The 25,039-nt window shown below is 40.9% G+C and overlaps 1 protein-coding gene across 2 annotated transcripts in view; it reads right to left on the bottom strand.

Annotated features, from left to right (window-relative positions):
• CDK6 (cyclin dependent kinase 6) overlaps nt 1-22,913 on the bottom strand; it is a gene marked incomplete at both ends in the record, with an annotated part of 124,461 nt that extends 101,548 nt beyond the window's left edge. For both annotated transcript variants that reach the window (XM_080339022.1, XM_080339023.1), the window contains one exon: nt 22,681-22,913. In XM_080339022.1, coding sequence (XP_080195148.1) covers nt 22,681-22,913 — 233 coding nt within the window. The remainder of the gene's footprint in view (nt 1-22,680) is intronic.
• Nucleotides 22,914-25,039: the final 2,126 nt, after the last annotated feature.

The following is a 25,039-nucleotide window of genomic DNA, read 5'->3' as shown; positions in this document are numbered from 1 at the left end:
CTTAGAGCCCACTCACCAGTGAGGTTTAAGGGAAGGAAGGGGGATATTAGGATGACAAGGCAATCGTTCATCTGCAAGCTGAGCTTTGTGCTGTAATTTTTTCCAGTCTCTCTCCCTTTCTGACTTGGAAAAATTATTTAAAATGCTTAGCTCTATAAAAGATGTTTTTGTTCTTTAAGTGTGTGTGAGGAAGAGAGACACAGAAAGTGACAGAGAGAAATAGATGCTCTTGAAAGTGAAGTAAATAGCACTGGCTAAAGTCCGATAGTGTGGGCTGACTGGGCAAGCTTTCAACGCTCAGCACTGCCTGCAGCCCTGACCTGCAACACCCCGGCTCTCCTGCGCTGGGCCCCACTTGAGCAACGCCGGGCCCTGGTGCCAGACTGAATGGTTTTGTGATGCAGACAAATGTCTGCTCTGATGAAACCACCAAAAGTAATTTTTGTTTTCAACAGAAGCCAAGATTCATGCCTAAAAGATGAAAAGACCAAGTACATTTACTCCCTGTGCCACCCAAGTCACTAAAAGATGCTGTTGTTAAAGAGTTTTGCTTCAAGGAAAAATACACTTGACAAGACATTTTCTGCACCTCTCTTTGTTTATAGCAGCATGCTGTCTTTTTTAGCTCTCACGCTACCATTTCTTGTTCACCTTCTTTGTGAAGGGAGATTATTTTTAATAGGCAAGGACCAGAAATGGATCTGGTAAGGCTCAGTAATTCAAACAACATCCTTCCTTGCAGAGCTTCACTTTCAGGACTCGTCCTAAAGTTCACCAGTTTTTAAAATACTTAACTCCTCACCAGTCTATTAACAGCTTGTTGCAATTGATTTTAAATCCAAACTGGCCACACACTGAGCAGTTGCCATTATTGAGGGAAAATACCAGCCTGCTGGCACCTACATTTACTCCTGTGTGCTGCCGTATCAAACAGACTGTCAGATTCTCCTTGCAAGGGACAGGCCAAGTCACCCCCAAACGAGAAAAATAACATGGCCTGTTACGAAGACAGTCGCTGACAGATTGTTTAGGATCAGCAATAGCTGTCGGACCTATTCATAGTGCTCTCATGTGATCCTCGAGCAAGCAAATGTACACTGCCTTTCAAAGTCACGTACACTGCTGTTGTACAGTACTGAGAGCTTCCAGTAAGCTCCCACAAGATGCCAGTTCAGAGTACAATTTCAAGATGCTCTGATTCATTGGCAGGGGATGTGCATCCTTCATTAAGTGTTTCAGATTTTCTGTAGAACACCTACCTCAGGAAAAGCTGCATTTCTTTTAACATTCCCTAACTTGCTCAACATGCAACTAAAGTTTATGTCTGATTATTGATTTTGTTTAATGCAAATGAAAGGAGCACAGAAGTTATTCTGGACTCCCAGCTGTACTTGGGGCAAGATGGGATAAACAAAATACAATCTTTATTCACGTGTAGCTCACAGTCAAACTGATTGGTACAGACTCCACATTTCAGTTCCGGTTTGAATTCTTGATTGTGCCAAACCTACAGGATCTAAATGTAACTTGATGATCATTTTCCTAGATTTAAATAAAATTAGCAACTCATCTTCAGAAGATTTTACAACACTATAAATTGTTCTTCATTCTTTAGCAGCTTAGTAATCTAATCTATCTACACTTGAGACTTAACGATGCAAAACCATCAAAAATAACAAAGGAAATAACAAGCCTCCACTCCATATAAAAAGTATTCACAGCAAAATATCAAATGGCCTGTTTGATACTCTGTATCATCTCATATAGTTTTAAAATCCTTACAATATCACAGCAGTTGCCGAGGTGTTTAATTCAGCATTTTTAAGTGGTATTTCCAATGCAAATTTGATTCCAAGCTCTTGCTTTTTAGAGACACATGAGGAAACCTAAAAAACCAAGAAGCAGGTACTACAGAAGATGACAGAAGAGCTCTACTGTTTTGATGCTTATTGTCAACTGAGTTACAATAATACCAGGGGATGGCGGCTGTACGCAAAACACGGGTTCTGTTGGAATCTGAACAAACCTTCCAGCATACACTAAGCCCCCAGGAATACAAGTATCTACAGCCTGACTGACAGCACTTCTGAGGAGCAAATCTAGTGGTCAGAGCCGCTGATCAAGCAAGGTAAGGGCGCTTGCTAAACGGTGCAAAACCACCCCAGCCCTGAGGATGCTGCAGCCACTCTGTAGGAAGAAGGGCCAGTGCTGGCAGCAGCTGAATGAAACCCAAAGCTACGACAGTGATGAGGGGAGTAAAGAGAGCACCAGGTGCAAAATGTCTTGCTGTGGTACTTTTACTGGCATTAACAACAGCTTTGATTAAGACCCTCAGAAAAAAGTATTGTAGTGATTTGTGAGACACTGACACATTAAAGCCTTGAAAGAAAATACATTTCTGCAATGCTTCATAGGAAGAGAAGGGACAAAATGGTCTGTATTTCTCAAAGAAGGATCGAGAGCTGACTTTTGAAAAGGGAAAACTTCCATGGTTCAACAATACTGTGAACTCCACAGCAAAAGCAAAATAAGAAAACAGAAGAAAAAACAATCTAAAGAAAAATAAGAGGCTAAATTCACTAAAGTTGACAATACTTATACGCACAAAATAAATAAATTGCACATATATTAGGAAAGACAGCTGTTAATTTGAAAACCAAATTAGTTCTTTTTAGTCCTTTGAATTGTGTTGTTCTAATGTATTCAAGGAATTATTAAGGAAATCTGTAGGCTTTTTAACGCAACATGCTTCATATCCATGCATTAAACAGAAAGCAATCAGTATACATAGGAGTAAAACACAGTAAAACATTGCATCGTTCACCGGGATGCCTATTTTTTTCTATTTGGGTTTATTATTATGTATACTTTCTTAAATACAATGTTCTTGGCTCTCTATGTGACAATATAGAAAAGAATATCCTTGGTAAGAGAATGAAACAAGCACCGCTCTGGGAAATCAGGTGCAAACTTCTTACAGAGTCTGTTTGTTTATTGCTATGACAGCACGGTCAGTTGACATAACACAAGCTTTGAGCAATTTTGGAGTTAGGGCAGTAGTGTGCAGAGAAAAGGAAGAGTACCTGTCATAGATCTCCACCTTGCATGAGCCAGTAGCCCTGCACTACCAAAGAACTTACGGCTGAGCTTAACTTCCAGCATGCAAGTAACCTAAGTGACTTCTAATGAAGGAGACATAATCTAAAGCTTTGTTACATGTCTGCTATCTTTGAGAAATAAAAGCAGAGAAGAAAAAAAAACAAAATTGTGCACATGGGATGAAAAACAAAAGGCCAAAAAAGGTAATTTTAGTTATCCTTATAGTCAGCCAGTCATCACCTGGGCAGAGAAATGTAACTCCCTATATGCTGCGTAAACCTGTATCTACTATGACAGATGATGCTTGTGGTTCCTGGTCTGGCTTCTCTTACCTACCCAGTGACAACTCTGCAACTTGGGGCCCTGTGTGTGAGCTCCCCTTTTATACCTCAGTGTCCTCACCTGCACCACAGTCTCTCCTTCCTAACTTTTTAATTCAGTTCGGACTCAAGTTAATTCTTGAACATGGTCATAAAGCTCTGAAAACCATGTTCATGATTTATTCCAAAGAGGAGTTCATCGCAATATTTTTTCTCCTTAAATTCCGAAATAAACAAAACTGTGAACTGTTGCTTTCCTGGTCATTTCCTGAAAGTCTAGAAAATAGCAACGGAGCAGTTCTTGTTATCTTACAAATGGAAACAGCAGTTTAACACTGGATATTTAAACCACATGCAAACAACTTTCAAAAGTGTGTCAATCTGTTGAAAGAATCTGTTTATTGATTCACTGGAACTGCTCAAAATTTCCTGAAAATGGACCAGATGTGTCCACCCACTTCCAATGCAAGCACAGTGGTTGGGTGGTGAACGCAGTTGCCACATTCAGCAACAGATCGAGTGAAAATCCAAAAAGTCTATCACATTTTGTGTGATTTTCACATATGCTTGTCCTGCATGAGGTTAAAAGACATAAAAACAGAGACACAGTTCACAGTGCTTTTTGGTTACACTTGATTTGGGGAATGACCTTGATCAGGCTTGGATGTCAGATGTAGTCCCAAGAAGCACAGGTGCTGTCATGCCAAGGGCACCATTAACTCAAGACAAAAGGAATTCCTCCATTCACTTCCGCAAAACCTGGAAGGGAGCATAGTGCACTCAACCAACCACCCAGCAGCGCTGTGCCATGTCCTATCACCATCACTCAAAGTGCTACGAGTCACATCTCACCTGCCCAAAAGTAAATAGCACCCTGTGATTTCCAAAAATCAAAAGGCAAAGGCAATTGTTCACATGGGTAAGAAAAACACACAGGATTCGGCCAGGTTCTGGGAAGCGGTCAGATTTATGCATCTCAACATTGCATTCCTCTTCAGAAATTGCATTCCAAAAGAAAAACTGAGTGGCAGAGAGTAATATATAATTTATAAATTAAAGAAAACACAGTGAGGGGATATTTGTTCTAAAACAAAAGCATAAAACCCAAGAGAATACAAAGTTAAGGTCACACTTAAATTCAGCACATACAGAAGGCAGATTTAAGGCTTGCATGAGAAATGCCAACTCCATTGAACATCGTTGCATCATCAGACAGATGAAATGCCATCCATCTACACAACAGAGCTTTTGGAGCGCAAAGTTCTCCTCAGCTGCCGTGGAAGAGATATCACTCATGTAATGGAGCTGCTTTGGGGTTTGGTGGTTGGTCTGAACATGCAAGGTAGGTCTCCATACATTCAAGGGAAAGAAGTAAGTTAGTGGATTCACTCTGGGGGCAGGGGTTGTCTCTCCCTGCGTGCTATGGAAGATGCTTGAATTTAACCGAATTTATGAAGGATGACTCTTTCCCAGGAAGACTAAAATCGAGTAATTTTACTTGGTGAGATTCCAGATTATGTTCAATTGATTCTTGAAGATATTTTAAAATATTTCTTCTCATGAGGAACTTCAAACAAAATGAGAGAGAAGTTGAAAGAAAAAAAAAAAGACACCAAAACCACCTCTGCCCTATTGACTTAACCCCCACAGACCAGGATCAATCCTAAAAAGCTCTGCACACAGAAGCCTTTACCTAAGCCTCACAAAGTCAGTACATGTATTTAAACGGCTTTGGCTCTGGTCCAGAATTTCCTTTAATTTGAAAGGGAGTTTCACCTGTGACAAACTTGCAGGATTGAGTTTAATATTAATGTTGTACAGAACAGAAACAAATGGGACTAATAAATCTTCAACAGAAATTTACAAGATTTTTCTGGCTTAATAAATTTAGCCAGGGGGCAATTGCCCTTAAGCACTCAATACATAAAAAGGGATCTTCGTTTCCATTAGTATGCAAATTCCTTACACATTTCATCAGAATTTGAAGCATTACATCTTACAAGTTTTTAAAAATGTGGACTTCATGGCTGCTCTGTTTCCAGTTCACAGTCATTCACATGAGGCCACACAAGCTCCTTGGTTGTCATGTCATTTCTTCTACTAATTTCTTCTACTATTTTTTTTTTTAAAATTAATTAATGGCACATGTAAAGAAAACAAAAAATGTCTATTTCTGCAAGATTCTCAGGTGCTTTCATCCTCCAGTTCTTCAGGTAGATGTCTAATGCACGTTACCTCCTTTTCCAGCCCATTTACATGGCACTGCAAGCCAGCCATTTAAAGATTAATGCACACAGAGTGAAGTATTCTACAGGCTGTACAGCTCCTTAAGTATTTCCTTTAAGCTCTTGCACACATATGTAAAAGAAAACAAATTAAAGATTATTTGCAGAGTTTGGCAATGAAAATGAGGTGTTAGTAGCATTTTGAGCTGGCAATAAATTTTATTCGACTGTTTTATTGCTTCAGAGCAAAGGCAACTATTTCTTTTGGGGCGTCTTTTAGCAGCGTGAGATTAGGGTTTGCATTTTAATGCATGGATAGTTTTGAAATAAATTCAGTATTTTGTAAATGATGGTGTATGCCAGATGTAAATACATGACAAAACCGTATTTTGTTTGTTTTGTGACAATGTCTTTCACACTTCTGAAAGAAAGGAGCAAACTAAACAAATCTTGCAAAACAAGGCCTGGTTCCTGGAACGCTAAAACCTGTTTACGTCCAGGCAAATGAAACCAAAGTACATCTACCCAAGCTCTGGAAGCGCAGACGAGCACGCTCTGCGCCGTCCACGCAGAACGTGTTGGTTCAGGCTGAGCACGGGAAGATCTACGGCCAGCGGAGGGGATGGCGGAGCCTCTGCAGAGCTGACCCACCAGCGGGCTCCGAGCACCAGCCCAGCGAGGGGGCATACGCCTGGGGATGCGGCTGCGCTGGCACACATCTGCCTGGGAATGCTGCATGGACTTTCAAGGCAGCTGATAAAGACTAATTAAGATCATACAGTAAGTCAGCAGCAAAACTGTCTGGGGTCTTAATTTGCTAGGAATTAATCACTTCAAGTCTGTCCTGCTCTTACACCACTCCCTAAGCTATCTGCTCTTGTTTTGCTTCAGAAAAACCCTGGGTGAGATGGAAAATGTTCTAACCCTTTCTAAGCCACATATGAATTGTTTTATTAATGTAATTATTTTTATTTCAAGAATAAGTCAAGAGACATTGAGGGCTGAAGGAGTTGCTCCTCATTATTTTCTCTAATCCAACCCAACCCCTACAATCAGGCTATTTACTTCTGTTCAGAGAAATAGCACATGAACTTATACCACAGCTGATGATCTCAAACATTTGTACAGTTGTCTAAACAGGCAACACTACACACCATGCAGGGCCCACAGAATCAGCACAGTCTAACAAAGCCTTTTCTAGCAGTGGTCAGCTTGCCTATTCCACTGGCACACTACTAAATTTTTGTTTGTTTTGTTTCCACCTTTTTTCCATCTAACAGCAACAATTACCCATTTTAGTTCTTCTTTAGAGCTTCCATTTGTCTTTTATTTAAATACATACTCAGGGAAAAGCCAAATTTCCACACTGTGAAATGTATCTAATGATACTGGACATCTTTATTTATGTACCATTTCATATGAATTTTCATGCTTATTGCACCACAGGCTTTTAATTAAGCTGTCACTGGACTACCAATTACATAAATTGCTACGTTGTGTAACTTTAGCATGCATGTGCCAACACTTACCAGTGGCACTGGCCTACAAATACATTTTTTTTTTACCACATGGCCAATACATAATGGAATAACAGGAGTTACAAATAAAAATAAGATTCCAAACTCAAGGAGCCAAGAGTAATTAAATTGAATAGATACAGGGAACACATTAAGGAAATGTATGACCTTAAATAGTAAAGATATGGCTGCATTAATTGCAAGGGGAAAAAAAGACATCATAAAACTGTCAAGATAAGCGATTACAAAATAACCTAGGTATTTAGGGTCATCAGTATATTTGAGAACCACTTGTTGTCCAAAGTGTCACATCGCTGTGATTTCCAAATCATAAGAATATAGGATTGGAAGAAAAAAATGAGACCAGTTGCCTGCATTAATAAGCAGCCACGCAACAGACATTTAGGAGGATGTGCATGCAGATACCTCAGGCCACAAGATGCTTCCTACCATCCCACACCAAATGCAGAGCTACAACGAGAGCTACAGGCCTGGAGCTTTCCCTTATGGCCCGTTTTAGTTCCAGAGCCTCTCCATCACCCCAGGTCCCTGCAGCAGTAGGATATTCGTGAAATAAAACTCCCAAGTTATTCCAGGAAGCTGACCTCTACCATTTTACACAGGATATTAAATAGAGCCCAGCTGTCTCCACTTAGAAGTGACTTAGTTCATATGTTTTATAAAGGTCCATTCAGCTGCCTTCTGAGTTATCACTGAATTGAAGTGACTTTCGGTGAAGAAAAAGTCAAACCTTCTGGTGATTTCCCTTACCTACTTTTCATGCAGGCATGTTTTGGTTTTCAACATCACAACTGGTATCTATATGTTCTGAAATAAGAGTCTATGCCTGGATTAAGAAAATATTTGACTGAGAAATAACTGTCTCAAATCCGTTTGGAAGAAACAGGCACAGTAGAGCCTTTTTTTGGGCTAAATCTAGGAAGATATAGTCGTCTTCATTTCCATGAAAGCCTCTATATGCAAGTCCCCTACAGCATGGGACTACTGATCTAAGTGCAGTACAGTTCACGTGATTTCACTCAAGAAGGCAGAGAAGTGACACGGATTTAGATTTTCCAAAGCACAAGAATACTTTTTCAGGCTTGTGAAAATGATACCAATCAATATATTAGAAATGCCACGATAACCATGTCCATTCAGAAAATTTTAGTTAAATTATTTGAAGAACTCAACAGTCTTTTTAAGACTCCATTAAAAGCTGAAAAGAGGATATGGAGATATTTTTGTATAAAGGATGTGCTCTGGGATGAATGAGTTCTGGAACTGAGGGAATAATGCACTTTAAAGATGGTAATTTCATGTTTGAAATAAAAGCATTGAAAGTGACCTTAAATTTACAAGATTTTAAAAGATTTTTTAAAAGGGTCAATATTAAAAAAGGGCTGATGTTAAAAGGCGACACATAATCCCATCATCTAAATATTCCCTAAAGCCTTTAAAAATATGTATTTCTACTCCACACAGGAGGAAAAAAAGCCACGTGTTTCAAAAGTTAGTTCTGGTACTTTTAAACATTGACATCTCCTGTCCAATTGCCTGCTCCAGTGGACTGTGCCCCAGTTAGGTTAAGCCATTAGAAGTTTACTCTTCTGGATATTGCCTGGGCTCTTTGCCACTCACATCAGGCTTTAGAATTTTAATTTACTCTTTCCAGAATACATTTAATAAAATTTACTATTTTACTATACTTAGGAGTGAGACAGCATTTCAATTCCAACTTCCAATTTTCAATGTCATGTAACTTTTTAAAAACAATTGGCTTTTTTTTTTTTCCCCCTGGCTTGCCCTCATTCCCTTTCAATTTTTACTTTTAACTTTAAAAAAGAAATCTGTTCAAACATTTTAAAGGCACAGACTTTAAACTAATTACAGTCCTACATGTCTAACAATCTTCATCCATGTTATAAAATACTAGTTCTGAACTTCCTGGTATAAAAGCAGTCAAATTTTGAAATTTCCATGCTTTTCTACATATACACACATGAGTAATATGCATATCCAAACAGCTCAATAGAGCAGATCATTTGTTCTACTACAATTATATTGTCTTAGTGGTTGCATAATAAAAAAACCTGGTTTTGAGCTTGTAAATCAAGCTATACAAAAACTAACTCAAACATACATCAACATAAGAAATGATGGAGCAGAATCTGTTAGCGTTAGTGACTGATCTGAATTTTGCAGGCCATTACTGAGCAATGTGGGCTGACATGTTTTGAGATTACGGAAAAATAAAACTTGAAATTTGAAAAAAAAATATCCAAGAGCTAAAGGTACAGTACCACTGTTTTCCAAGTACTCAGATAATTAGAGTAGAATACAAGTCAGACATCAGAATTTTCCAACTATTTGCCACTGTGCAATCAAGTAATTTGCTCAAAAGGAATTTGAGGCAATCAAACTATGTGTAACATCAGAATTTTATCAATAATGAGATAAGTATCCAACTTAGTGATAAATCTTGTATGAGACCAGGATGGCAGAATGGAAGGAGATGAGAAAAATACACAAGAGACATTACACCTGAGAAAGCTTTGAAAGGTGCCTCAAACTACTGGCAGGCTGCAAGACTGGCCATCTCCAACACACGTCTTCAGCTACTCTTCCTCTTGTAAAAGATCAACAAGTTTTGATCAAATGCCTTCTTAAATTTGGGTAGAGGGTAACAAGGCAGTGCCCACCAGTCCAGCTACATCCTGTTCCCTTAGGATTTCAATGCTAAGCGCAAACTAGGAGAAGATTGTCTGAAGTCAGTAGCTTTCACAGAAACCCACACTTTATTGGGAAAAATACATCATTTTTGGTAGCTGATGAAAAAAAAAGTGCCTCATATAAGCCCTTACCAACAACCCCTATACTACAAACTTTGTAAAAAAAATAAGTTCCCCTACAATACTAATTTGTTATTTGATTACCTCCTCTAATTTCTCATAGTTCAAGTGCCTCCTTATTTCAAGACTAGCTTTTTGTTTCCCTGCCCTCAAAACAATTTCCTATTTGCTTTTGTAATTTCTCTTATTTGCTGTACGATTCCACTTTCTGCCTTGAAGCTCGAAGCAGAGCGATAGGCATTCACCCCCTGCAGCTGCAGGAGGCTCCAGCTGGGTGTCCACTCTGCACCAACCACCTGGGCTCTCTCTGCAGCCAAAAAGAGAGAGGCAGGAGCTTCCAGAGGACAATTCCTTCTGCTCCTTGGTGGGTATGGAGGATGTGTGGGTTGAATTATCCTCATAAAGCGCATCCTCTCTCTGCACTCACTATGAGGAGACTCTAAATGACTATGATGGAGTATACTTTTAACATGCAGTTGGTTACAGTTAGTTGTCTGCTCACAACTAGCTTACATTCCTGTTTTATGTTTTTATCCACGGCTATGTGTAGCTATGTGTACCTGCTGTGCGTCCATCATGATACACTGGAGCAGAGCCATAACAGGGGTAGAGAAAGTTTGTTGTCTCCCTTTGACATTCCTCACCCCTCCGGAGACTTCAGGGAACCAACAAGTAAATTGTCCTGCTATAAACAGCACCCAGGAAGAGGCTACAGATCCAAAGCACAGCCAGGACTTCCAGTGACCAGACAAAGCATCGCTCCAGGGAAAGGTGTATGGCCCAAGTGACAAAATGTGCTGCTGCAAATCTCTATTTAAGTACTTGCCATGTTAAATCTAAGCATTTTCCTATCCTTCCTTTTGACTGTTGAATTTTTTATTGCCTCCTGTTTCTTAATCTTTCTTTTCTAAAGCCTATTGTTACTGCATCGAGTTTGGGAACCACTCCTTTCTCAAATATATCAAATTTAATTATTGTAGCCACTATGACTGTGTGTCTTGACTGTAAGAATTTCTTAAACTATGGCAAGTTACTTCAGGCTACACAGAGGGTGATATCTTTTCCTTGTGCTCCAGGAACAGCTGCTTCATTGACGGTGTCTATAAGTTTTGTCTTTAAACTTTGTCTCATTTGTCCACTTCATTATGGACAGTGGCTTAAATTGTCCTTTATTACCATTTTAGTAAACTTAGCTGACTTTCCTACTTCTTCCAGAATTATGGGCTCAACATTCTTTCTCTGATCTAGAGGATGGCAGAAGATTTAAATCTGCTTTTTACGACTTCCACTTTGTTTCTGCAGAACGGACTTGTCCACCCTCAGCTTCGGGTTACTGGAAAACAAGCAGTCTTTGAAATATATTTTCTTACAGACATCACAATATCCTGTTGATTTGGGACATTCCAATATACTTCAAATGTCTTCTAAAAAGACTCCCTCATCAGTGTTATTCACCTATCTGGGTTTTATCTATAGCCACAAATACCTTTCATTTTTAGTCAGATGGGTTACTTGACTCTTCTGTGCAACTCCTAACTATTCTTGCTGTAGTACTGCCGTGGTCTTCAGTTCCAGTCTCATTTCTGTTTGTATTTTTTCACTATTCCATAAAGATCTGCTTTTGAAATAAATGACATCTCCAAATGATGGTTTTTAATCTAACCAAATACAATTAAAAAGTAATAAAACCTTATTGATCTCTTAAGACGAGAGACAAGATGAATAATAAGCAGCATAGGATTAAGTAATGCCAGGTAACTCTCCTTTCTTCTTTTTCTTTTACATGATGTTACAAACGTAAAGGCAATGTGATAAACAGGATCCCGTGCAATGAAAAGATACAGGCTGCCAAATCTTTTAAGTTTAATGAGACATTTAATTTCGATTTTCAGAATCTAGTCTTTGATTCAAGCCTGTCTAGATATGGGTATTATTGCTTTGATCAAAACTTGTTGCTCAGCATTTCTTAAAAAGCAGAGATGAACATTAAGGCAGCAAATTGATTAGAGATGTCTGCAGCGAAACCACAAAAATCAGTGGGTAGGCCTATCTCCATTAACAATCTAGAAGGTTATCTAAGGAGAAACAGCACACTAATTAAAAGTGCAGATGCTGCTCAATCTCTGTGTCATAAAGATCACCAATACAAACAAAGTATGCTGTTAGATAAAATTAGCAAAACCAGATTCACCTTATAACCTACTTCCTAGCAGAGAAAAATAATGCAGGTCATGAGCTTTCACTGTTCAGGAGAAACCTGGAAATCAATAACACAGGTCCTAGTGCTGTGCTAGTGAATAACAAGTTAGACATAAATTTTCAGTACTGTACAACAATCAGAAAGTCTCTACTTGTAGCCACAGAAGCATTTTCTCTTGAAGTAGGGAGCTGTACATAGGACCAAAATGACTGTGCCTGTGACCCAACCTGGAGTTTGGGGGTAAGCACAGAACTGTATAAATTGACTAGGTGACAACACAGAGGTAGACAGTAAATAGTTCAGATGGTATATACTAAGGCAGAGAAGAATTATTTGTGGTGCTAAAAGGGCATGTAATTGGGAGGAGCAAAACAGGTCAACAGAAGCTCCGAGTTCATTATCAGTGAAAAACCTCCAAATGAAAGAGTTATATTTATACCCAGTTTGGTAAACTCGATAGTTGCGGCATCTAAAATCTGAAGGGAAAAGTCTCAAATGTGCAGGCTTGATGAGACACCTCTGCACAGACTGCCTGACCTAATGCACTTTTGTTCATCTTAACATTAGGAATTTATGAGTTGAACAACCAGAGCTGTTTGATCAGTGTGGCTCTACAGACTTCAACTACACCAGCAGAAACTAAAGCCTTAAATTTACAATTGCATTCCTGGATTAGCTGGCAGACATGGATGCAATTCCCAAATTAGTTGCAAATGTTAGGCTGCTCACATAGATGAACAAATAATTGTGCATATTGTTTTCCAGAACTTAATACAAGAATAACCAGAAGATCTTCCTTCAACTGTAATCTTCTGGTTAAAATACTGTATATGTGATGATCCACTAGTGCAAAGTCAGAGCACTTAAAGATCAGAACCATCTTTTCTGGAGCCATCCAGCTATAATTTATTGAAGGGCTGTCATCTATTAAGAGACACATTGATATTCTAGACAGCCACAAGACTTTTTCTAGGAAAATTATTTGATCACCAGTGAGGGCAACTGAAAAGCAAAAATCACATATAATACATAGTAACGTAAATCTGAAGAATCTAATTTCATCTTTAATATGCAACATAAAAAACCATCACAAGATATTTATATAATGAGGAAAGGAGTAGAAAGTCAAAGCTGGGAGAATGACAATCTCACTGAGACTTACTAAAAGGGATACAATTTAAACATTGATAGAATATATCCATGAGAAACTCACCATATTTCTATTTATATGCTGGATTTTATTATAACTTTATTCAAAATGGCTGTTGCTAGGGGTGTTTAGTTATTTTGTAAATAAAAGACTGTCATTTCCTATGTCTGTTTTTAATATCATGAGGGTTTTTAAAAACGTATGATTATGTATTTCTATGCATTAGAAGTTTCCAATTTTTTGTAGAAACACTCCCAAGGAGGCCAATTCCTTGTTGTAATGAGCAAAAGTTAAATGTGACATTCAGTGGCTTCGCAGCCATCTCTCTTTATGGGGAAGGAGAAGAGTGGGCAAAGTCCTCTAAGGTTTTTCCACTTTGGCGGTAGCTCTGTGTCCCAACGAGTCCTCCCCCAGACATCTAAGCACAGTCAGGACATTCCCGACTCCGACTGCCAAGTTAAAATGAAAACGGTCTTAGTTCAGAAATGACTGAGGTGGTTTGCTCTAATCAAATTAAACCAGCCAAATGTTCTTTTCAAAGGTAACTGTCTACTCTGCAGCTGTATGCAAAATACCACATCAAATGTGAAAAAAAGAAACAAAAATACTGACAGAATTCTATCCTTACAGTAGAGCCCCAGCTCCACAGATGAAGAGAAACAAAAGCACCAATGCAGCAGGAATTACGTTCACAGAAAGCTCCTAGAAATATGCTAACTTAAGGAACAGTGAACAAAGTACTGGAATTTCAAGTTTATAATTAATTTATTTAATGGAGTAGGGAATTCTCTGACATTGTTAAACAGAAACAGACACCTTAAGTTATTTATTATAGTGACTGTATTTCAAATAGATATTAAAAGACTAGCCAGAGCTTCACATAAAAGAGACAAAAAAAAATCACATAGGCTTTTCCATTCTATTTCTCACTTCCTTTCTCTGTTTCTATCAAAACACCAAACATTTTGCACTGGCTAATGCTGCAAAAGTCCAAACTCAACAGGTTTCATCTAAACTCTGTATGATTCATCTGCACCACAACTGACTTTTCAGTCATTAAATATGGGAAATTCCTGCAAAGATGAATTCACATGCGAGTTCTTTTTTTTAATTTTCTTTTACTAAGAAAAGATCAGAGACCTGTTAATGATAATCCAGAGCGATAACCAGCCAGTGTTTTTATGAATGCTTTAAAACAGTATGCAACTTTTTGCTAAGTTTGGAAATTGTTGGCTGGGTATGTCATGGGAAATCTACCCCAGGGCAACTCTACCAATATCTGCAAATTGGCACAGGCCACTACACTCCCTGTTTAGGTATCTGAAGTCAACACGTGGTCCTAAGATCATGTGCGATGCTTCTTAGGCTAGAGACCAACCTTCTTCTAAAACCCCAGAAAGACACCTAAAGCATCATATTGAGGAGTTTCGTATTACGCATATAAAACATGATTTGTTCTGCCTAAAGAAAACACAATTGTGTTATTAGAATTTTAAGGCCTGATTTTATATTTATTATTTAGCAGAAAATTTCCTTGTGAACATTTTCTAAGGATGGGACGCATTTTCAGAGGCTAAGTGTAAATAAATAAATAGCAAAATCAATGCAATAATTTGGACGTAATGAGGTATTTTAAAACAGTTTGGAAATCGTCACGTTTCCACTCTTTGATGATCATGTCATCAAAAGCTTCCCAAATGGAGGTTTCCCAAATGGAAAATGTCAAAGTAGATGATGGAAAAAGACACTCCCTGGAAAATTCTGAAGTAGTTTGTTTATTAAATGCAAATACTTTATAGTTTAAAGGTACAGCTGTTAAATAATCATGCATGCATAATTTAAAATATTTTGGGGCATATAGGAAAACTATATGAAGACCTGATATAGGAGGAGAAATTTCCTCTCTTTTGAACGAAAAAACACAGCTTAGTTATGTATGTATATAGGCATAGTTATCTTTCGATAATTCTTTAGATAATCAAGAATCAACCTGTTCAGCGAAACCAGAAAACAACTGGATTTCATACAGAGTAAAAACCAAATGCTCTATATACAGCTACAAAGTTGTAGAATGAATGGCAACTTCTATTTTATTTAGTGTTATGAAACTTTATAAAATAATTTTAAAACTTCAGAACTAAATTAAGTCAACTAAGAATTACTACAAAGACAAATAACCACTCTTGATGCTAAATTCACATTACTGTTATATCAGGATAGTGATATTATTTATTTTGCATGATTTATTTTAACTTTTAATAGAAAAAGTCTCTATAAATAAGGCTTCAGTTAATGCAATACATGAATAAGAATCAATATCTGTGATTCATATTCTTAGGTATATTGTCCCTGAACTCTATTCAGAAAAGCATTTTAAAATTCAGTGCGCACTTAATATAATAACTATTTATATTTGATAATGCACTTATATCTGTGCTAAACCTCAAACAACGACTTAAATCCAACTGAGTGTACCTGAGGGACTCACTTGGGGTTTTGCTAAGTCACAGCCTCCAACCTGCTCTCTTCCAAACACCTGGGAAGTCACAACTTCTCCTGCTCTGCTGCACACTTGGATGGCAGTAGGTACCATGAAGCAAACTGGAAAGTCCCAAAGAATCTGCCCTGGCCCCTGTTTGCTGGGATGGAGCATCCACTCTCCTTTTCAAGGCTCAGTTCTGAATCCTGGACCCTAGTCCCTTAACCCAGGAGCTGCTGACGCTTTGCCTGGCAGTCATAGGCTGCCACCAGAAATGGCTGTGGCAAAATGAGTTGGTTTTCCATTGTGGGCAGGAGCCAGCAAGACTAGATCTCTCCAAGATCAGCACAGAGACAACCACCCACACACATAAAGAAGGAAGGGAGCACTGGACAGAATCTAAAATGACTAACATCTATGCACACACTTTTTTTTTTTTTTTTTGTAAAAAGCTTAGATTCATAATAAGATAAAATACTTTCTGAAGAAAGCTTGTACTCACTCCAGAAACTGAATTTCCTAAAGCTCAGAAGGCTATTCCATATTCAACCCTTCCTTCCTGACATGCTCTTATCTTGTCCTGTTTTTGGCAAACCATGTATTCAAACTAAATCATCGCATCCATTACTAATAAACATTCATAAGGACAAGAAGGATATCACTTATTTTCCCTGTATGTGCTTATTCTGTGTGCTGTAGGATTGCAGGCGGATGACAACAGGCCAGAAATTCATGTGCAGTCACTTCACAACATCCTCTGCAAACCTAACAAACTTCTCCAAATCCCACCTACTGCCAAACCCTGTTCAGCCACATCATTCTCCTTTGTCCTCTTGCCATCAGAGAAGTCATAATCCAGGTAGACAGCCTCTCTCTCCATTCCCCAAGACCTTTGCACTGTTCCTCCTCACGGCAGCTGGTCAGAGCAGGGACCATCTCCCTTCCACTCCAACCACCACTGCTCCCCAGCCTGGAAATGCCTCTCCCGTCAAGGCACTTCCCGTCTTCACATCTGCCTTGAAGACCATCCTGTTTGTGTTAGACTCAAACCAACTCTGAAGTTCATTCAGTTTTTCCTTCCCGTTACTCATCCACCTCTTCTGCCCCAGCTGAGACCCATCTGCCACAGTAATCCCTTTAACCTTGGCAAGCTTCAAGTTCAGTTTCTTCTGATTCACTCCACCTCTGCATCTGGTTTTACTCTTTCCACGTACAAGACAGTCCCCGTACCTGGCAAAGCAGAGGTAACCATTTCTTTTTCTCCAGGGACCTGACAGATCTGAGCGGGGCTAAACAAAAATAAATTGTCTCGCACAATACAGCACACTGCTGATCTGTAAGGATAACGTCACACACTAGAAGTTTAACATGAGCTTGGCAGAAAAGGGAAGTGAGAAAGGAAGCAGAATTCACTGGAGAAAAACACCCCCTAAAATAGAAATATTTCACTTGACGGGATGGAACATCTTAGTGCTTTAGAGAAGATTATCCTTTAAACTTATTAACAGTGCAGTAATAAAGCCACCAGCGTCACCACAAACTGTAAAGAGAAGCAAAATTAGCTACTGTATTTTGAAATTATTTTCCCTCTGCATGTTCCCGTATCATTTCAGTTTATCAAACAGAACAAAGCCAAACAACCTCAAGTTCAAATTGACTTGCAAAAGGTTAGCTGTGTATTGACAAGCTGCTACAGATACATTCTGAGTGCTCTCTACCAAGTTAAAGGGGGAATTTTAAGGCCCTTATAAAAAGACATCTTGTATCTTAGTATAACGCAATTTTAAGCACCAAGCCATTATACACTTCTGGGACGTTTGAGCAGAGTCAAGCACTGGTCATTATGTCAGAGCATGATGGGATGGGAGAGTCACCTCCCCCACACGCAGGTGGCTGTGCCAAGGGAACCAGTTGATGGGGTCCATCAAGTTCTCAAGTGCAAACCACGAGACAAGAGCATGGCCCACTGGACTGCAAAAGCAGGGAAAAAGCAACATGACAGTACTGCTGTACCACAGAGGACAGTTTACAGCATCATTTATATTTCAACGGATATAAAATAAAATAAAACCTTGAACATGGCATAACGGTGCAAATACTCATAATTACTGGGTTTTCCCTGCACTGATCCATATACCAAAGAGACTGAGGCACACAGTGACACTTCCAGCTACGTGGATTGTTCTGTTGAACCTCAGTCAATCAGCTGGGGCACCTATTCTGCAAGTGAACAGGAAGGGGAGAACTAAGACTTTGAATTTCTTATGATATGGTAATGATGACCTTGAATGGCAAGATTTCTGACACGTATCTTTGGAAAAATAACCCAGACTAGGTTATGTTGTAATAGATTATATTCAATATAATTTTGGTTATTTTAAAGTTGAAGACTTACTAACCCATGAAAATACCAAAAAAGCTGTATTTATCAAAAAAAGTACAGGTCAGGAAGCAAAAACAATCAGCTTTGCAGGTTTTGTCTTTTTGCTTAAGGTTTAACACTATTAAAACTGTTAAATATATATGTTAGAAAGCAAGCACAGCAAGAACTACAGTATTCTATCTTGTACTTCACCTTCCCCAAGTGCAAATTCACAGTTTGATGGATGATTAACATTAGCGGAAAATTATTCATCTGATTACCAGCAGGAGAGAGATAAAATTAACACAATATATTACTGAATTTAGCATTATAATCATAAGAAGAATTTTTACAGATATATCGCAGCGGGGAATACTCTCAGTTTTACACACAGGAATTTCCTGAATCTAATATTTCATTTATTCCTGGCAAAGTCTGTCTTTTGTCTACATATATTTTATTTTTCCCAAACAGAACAGTACTAAGTCACTTAAGTGCCAGACCAACTTTGCTGAATTTAACTACTGTATATAATAAAGCTCTAGTAAATCACTATATCTTAGTGTCTGAAAATTGAGCTAGAGGAGCACCTTGATCACACTACCAGCTACAAAAGACATTCCAAAGCCTACAACGTGGCTAACTTTCGAGCAATTCATAGTAAGACTTACTCCTGAAGATTCTACTTTTCGCTTTGTTTTGTGAAGGTAAGTAGAATAGACTAAGGTGTCCTGATGGAGAGAAACACTATATAACGGCAAACGTGAATAGGATAATATTTTAAGGACATAGCAATCATGCTTTAAACTGTATTTTTTCCATGCCTTTCTGTATACTACTTTTGACAGCCTTACAAAATTTTACATCAGTCCTACAGGCCTTATTTCCATTGTAATCAATAGTTCAGAGACTTCCACTTTTCTGATGAAGATTAGACTTCCTTTTACTTCTTATCTTGCACCTCAGTTTGCTTTATCCTGCAGTGAAGTCTTGTCTAACTTCATCATCTATCATTGTAGAAGCAACTGTGCTGTGAAAAATGAATCCCTTCATTGTACGAATATGGAACCCATAGACTTGGACAGAGGAAATGCAAAACAAAGTTCTCACAACTAGGAGGCAGTAGCACGGAAAAATATGATAAATATTTTGTTTAAAATTACTCTGTGCTATTTAGACATTTCCATTTTATGGAGAAAATCATCTTCCATCTCCAATGCCAAGCACTGGCAACCAGTTTTGGCTTTAAGTGTCTCACAGGACTGAAGAGGAAGGGAATCTACAACCGCTCTAACACCCCTGGGCTGCAGTAGCAATGCTGGTCCTGCACCATGGCTCCGTGGCCAACAAAGCCATGGAGCTCTACCTACCTAGCAAGTACTGGGTCTTTTCGTTACACAACTGTGTGTTCCTGTTCTGGCAGGGGGATTGGACTAGATGATCTTTCGAGGTTCCTTCCAATCCCTAACATTCTGTGATTCTACGATTCCTGTGTTCAGCACCACTTCTAGGAGACAGAGAAGCCCTGGCCTGCTGAGCTCCTTACTGCACCCTCTGGAGAGGCCCAGATCCACCATTTGAGTCCAGCACGATGAGGTGTGGCCTGTGAGTTCTGCTCCTGCCGCCAGCTGACGCGAGAGTGCCACAGCCGAGCGCAGGGCGTGCGCCGCTCCTCTCTCTGAAGTCTGCCTAAATTTTGACTCACAGACCGACTGTCGGTTTGCATTGAGCAACTCATGGATCACACACGCCACTACTCAGAGGTAACAGATTCAGCGTTATATCTGCAGTTCTCATTATTTCTCTCAAGGTAGTTGCCTGTTTTATTCACAGAAAAAGCTAGATGTCCCCTCAAAATAAAAACACATTGATTTCAAATATTTGTGTTGTTATCCCAGTGCTCTCAAAATGATGTACATTTCAATCCGATATGTAGACAATGCATTTGCCATTATCTTTATTCACTGGCCTGGCCATATAATACCAGTTTCCAGAATGCATGCCCAAACAATGAACATATAAGTGAGCATCATACGTTCAATAATGAAGAACAGCTAGCTCAGTTGCTTAAAACTGCAGATCTTCTGTTACGGTATTTCCTTTTCTGAGTATATTTACATAACACAAAAATAGACCTTCAATTTCAATAAATTACAAGTACTCTTCTATGGTATTTTGTAACGGAACTGGGGCATTTAAATATTTTCAAGTAATCTTTCATTATAAGGGTATGATTTCAGTCACTCCAAAGTGCTACTTATAGCTTCATCTGCTCTACGGATTAAAAACATGCAAAACAGAGCTGAGCTTTTAAATATCATTCCTCTCATTTCAGAAAATATAGTGTTTGAAATTGGTCTTATATTCCCCTGCCTGCTTATGGAGAAAGATGTGCAGCTGCAGTCCCGAGCATCCTGAGAGATCACAGTCCAATCCCTCACATCTGAAATGCTGCCTATGGCAAAAGGTACATTGCTTCACAATGCCACTATGAGGACCTGGAACACACTTTCAAATATTTTTATGTTGAAACTACATTCTCATGCTGCTGATTGACATACTTACTGCTTGCAGACAATGAATTTTCATTCAAACTTTAAAAAAATATTTTAAGCTTCAATATATTTATGCAACACTATGTCAAGATTGTACTGCACTTAAACCCAAGCAAAACAAGCCTGCAGCTACATAGTCAGACCATAAAATAGCTCTTCGGAAGACAAGAATTTTGTTTTTCATGATTTTGCTGAATTCAGGATTAGAAAGCTCTTAAACAAATCTTTTACCTCACAGGGAAAGATCTAAATGGCAGAAAAAAAAAATCATAAGTACCGTTATGCTGAATTATTCCCAAACAAGGATCACAATTCTCAAATACATAAATATCTAAACCCGGACACCTAAATTCTTATTTACTGTCATAAATTATTGGGCTGAATTTCAGAGATTTTGAAAACTCTCAGTTATCTCTACTGCCAAAGAAGAATCTTGTGTGTGCTCCTCTGTAAACCAAGGCACTTAATTCAGTGATCAAACTAAGATGTTGTCCACACTAAGATGCCCCACTTCTTGAATTTATAGACTAAACCTTTGGCACTACTAGGTGCCAGTCAAAATAACGGTTATTAACCAAATTGTGGATTTGCTTGATCTGCAACGGAAAAGCCTTCAGCCTGCACCCCATTGCTGACTGCAGAGAGACTGATGACATTCTACCAACATGGACTCCATTATCAGTATTACAGAATACACATGCTTCACCTGTTCAGTTGAAGCAGGAATGACACTGTTGTATTACACTGCCTTGAGATGAAGAAAAGCTAATTTCTCTCTAGCTATTCACTTTTGTATTTTAAATATTATTCCCTGTCTCAGCCTTCCTCTTGCACCTGCTATACACCCCTCATCTCAGACCCTAAAGCAGGAGGATCACAGCAACAAGCCATTCTGAAGGTCACCTCTGCCTTCAGAGTGTCTATTTCTCAAGGACTGAATGGGGCTTGATGTTAGCAAAGTATTAAATATTTTCTTTCTGCTATGCAATATGTGTGTACAAGAACAGAAATAACAGGAAATATTCTTGTTATTACAGCACCATCAGCAAGATGCTGACCCATTTCAAATTGTTGCCTACCTGGGTGTCTGCAAAGTGAGGCTTACTTCTTCAAGTTCATGCTATTAATAAAAGACACTCACAGACCGCTGGAGGTTTCCAGCTTCAGAAACATATAAGAGGTCGCAGTAGGGCCAGCCTTACCATTGAGAGAATGTTCAAGAACACAGGTCATTTATCTAGGGTTTATGCTGCTGACACGACAGAAAGGACATCCTGCGGCCACTGCCAGCATTTTGCAAGCAAGGCCTGATGTCTGTACTGCTGCACTCTCGGCAGCACAACTGTTAGCAAGCAGAGAAGTTAGTACCAGTCAAACAGTATTCAACCATGAGGCCGCCTGCAAAGCTGAAAGTCGTAAGCTGTTCCTTCTCTTTAACACAATAATCTATAACTATGTAGAAAAGCATGTAAAAAGGTAGATCGCACATTCTACTGCTTTCATAGTCTTTGCCATTCTAATAATGAATAGAGCTGCTAAAAATCAGCTGCAGCTGGTAAAACTAATACCAGAGACAAACCCAGGGAGTTGTTAGGTTTTTTTCATTCTCTCTCATGCCTGAGGAAAGTGTATATATGGCTCCTTGCCCATCCACTCAAACACTTAAATCACACACCTATGCCTCTGGAGATGGGTGTTTGTGTGTGTGGGAGGCAATGCACAGGGATGAGGTGAGGTCTGGCAGGCAGCACTATGGCCTGCTGAAACCTCAAACCACACTTCATGTACACAGTTTAGTGCTCACTTCATCCACAAACCCAGACTGGTGTCCAGTCCATTTCGGTTCCCAAACTCTTGCTAGCCCAATTCATGTACTAAAATCGGGACCCCACTGATTGGAATGCCTGCCCCACTTCCTCACCTGACCACGTTGGGGTGCTCGAACGTCTCCAGGTGCCTCAAAACTGCCACCTCTCGGATGGTGGACAGCGGCATCCCCTCCTCGCTGGTCTGCACCCGCACCCGCTTCAGTGCAACAAAGCGACCTCCATTCTTCAAGTCTCGGGCTTTGAACACCTTCCCATAGGCTCCTTCCCCAATCTCAGCCACACATTCATACTGCTGGTCAGCCAGGTTTGTGCTGTCCTTATCCATGCTGGCACCACTCCTCTTACTCCAAGTGCCTCGGGGCAGCTCTCAGTCTTGCTCACTTTCTGAAAACTAGTAGTTTGCGTGCGCTGCAGATACACCACAAAGTTGGCACCTCTGCCAGAGGGCCAGTCGGAAGCTCTCACCCTCCTGTTCCCGTTCTTCTTCTGTATGGGCCCCAATGTGCCTCCTCTCTCGGCCACCAGGAATTATCACACAGCCTTTGGGAGCATTGTCTGTATAAAGCCAATTAGATCTGGAGGACAAACCAAGCAAGAAAAGTATGTTTAGTTTACTGTGTTACTTTGCATCATTTGAAAACTGAGAAAATTAGGCTAATATAGTAGAGAACTACATGCAAGGCAAAAACCTGGTGCAAAGAAAGACATGAACGGCCGGGGTGACAGATGTACCAACGACCCCGCATGGCTGATACAACACTATGTAGTTATCATGGTCTGCACAGAAGGCTACAATACACAGCTATAGGGCAACTGCGTGCTGTGGGATTTTACCAAGCAATGGGCTGAACACGACAGCCCTGTGAGATGTTGGGGGTGGCACAGCTAACTATGCATGTGTGAGAGGAAGTTATGTCCAGGAGCTTATGTCAGAACTACAGGACTCAAAGGTTGTTTTGGAAATATGTCCCATGCTTTACTAGTGTTACTTATTTGCAAATGACAGCATTTGGAGGTTTCAGCCTTGGTCTGCTCTTCTCTGTACTAAGCCCTGCATGAATGTATTGCAAGAGACAAGATCCTGCCTCAAAGCACCTGTGGGGAGGAGAAATAGATATGTCTTTAAATGACAATAATAGTGTTACCGAGCATTGCGTGCTAGAGGTAGATTCAGAAATGCAGACTTTAGCAAACTTATGAACATGCACGGGTTTTTGGCTGCAGGCACTGCTACCACTGGATGTGTGACTGGCAGTTCCTTGCAGAGCTGCATGAGGAAAGATGGTCTTCAAGGAACAACATGCTCTGCTGTGTAGTGCATGAGGGTGGAGAGCAAAAGTGCTATGTTCTGCATCCAGTTTCATCCACACTTTCTGCAGGACTGTGGATACCCTCCCCCCCCCTCACAAAACTCCACATGAATCCTCTCCTTTCCCCTTGTCCCTTTTTACTGCAATGATATTGTGACCTCCAGGGCTGTAACCCTCTTCCACACCATATTTTTACCGTGCTAGGATTAAATTCCCCCAGATAGCTCAGTCGGGGGCCCCCAACTCCAACCCACGCATAAAGCCAGAGGTAGTTCTTTACATTTATGCTGATCTTACATTTCGGCTGCAGATGAAAAGCAGCCTGAAGGAAAACTATACCCGCTGCTCATCACTTTTCCCCGGCTTCAGCCGGAGGCACCACCCTGCCCCACCGCTTTCAGCTGCCACCCCCAGAGCTGCCACTGGCCCGCCCCATCCAGCGGGGGACCCTGCGCCCCCCGCCGCGCCCGCAGCATCACCGGGCGGCCGCGCCTCGCCCGCCGCCGCGGGGGCACCTGCCCCGGAGCCCCGGCCGCCCCGCTCCGCCCCGGCCCGGCCCGCACCGCCCCACGCCGCTGCGGAGGGCGCCCCCCGGCGGCGGGCAGCGGCGAGGCGGCTGTGCGTGGCCGCGGGGGTGGCGGGCCTGGCTCGGCGCGGCAGCTGCGCCGGGCGGAAAGTTACCGCTCGCCCTCCCCAGGCACGGCAGGATAGCGGAGGCAGACCCCGGCCCCCACCCCCCGCCTCGGCACCGACATCCCCTCCGCGGGCACCTCGCACGCGGCGTGGGGTGGCGGCGGGGGACACGCGGGGAACCGCGTTCCCCCGCTTCCCCTTCAGGGTACGGGGTGGGGGGGACCCGGCTCGGCTGCTCCGGTAGGGCGCTGAGGGGAACCCCGCGGCGGCTCCCCGGGAGGGCAGCCCCCTCCCTGCGGCCACCGGCACGGGGGGCGCCCCCACGCCGACACCGAGGGAGTGCGGCGGCACCGCGGGGCGATCTGCCCCGGCCCCGGCCGCCGGAGGGACGCGTCCGCGGTGCCGTCCTCCGGGGGGTGCGCGGCGTGGGCTCCCCGGGCCGGGCGGGGAGCGGCGTATGGGCCACGCCGCTGGGCCGGGTGCGCGGAGCACATGGGCGCCCCGCGTT

The sequence above is a fragment of the Nesoenas mayeri genome (assembly GCF_963082525.1).
Source record: "Nesoenas mayeri genome assembly, chromosome: 2".
Classification (NCBI taxonomy): domain Eukaryota; kingdom Metazoa; phylum Chordata; class Aves; order Columbiformes; family Columbidae; genus Nesoenas; species Nesoenas mayeri.
Note: the sequence above shows the minus strand (reverse complement) of the source record. Positions and strands in the feature narration are given on the sequence as shown.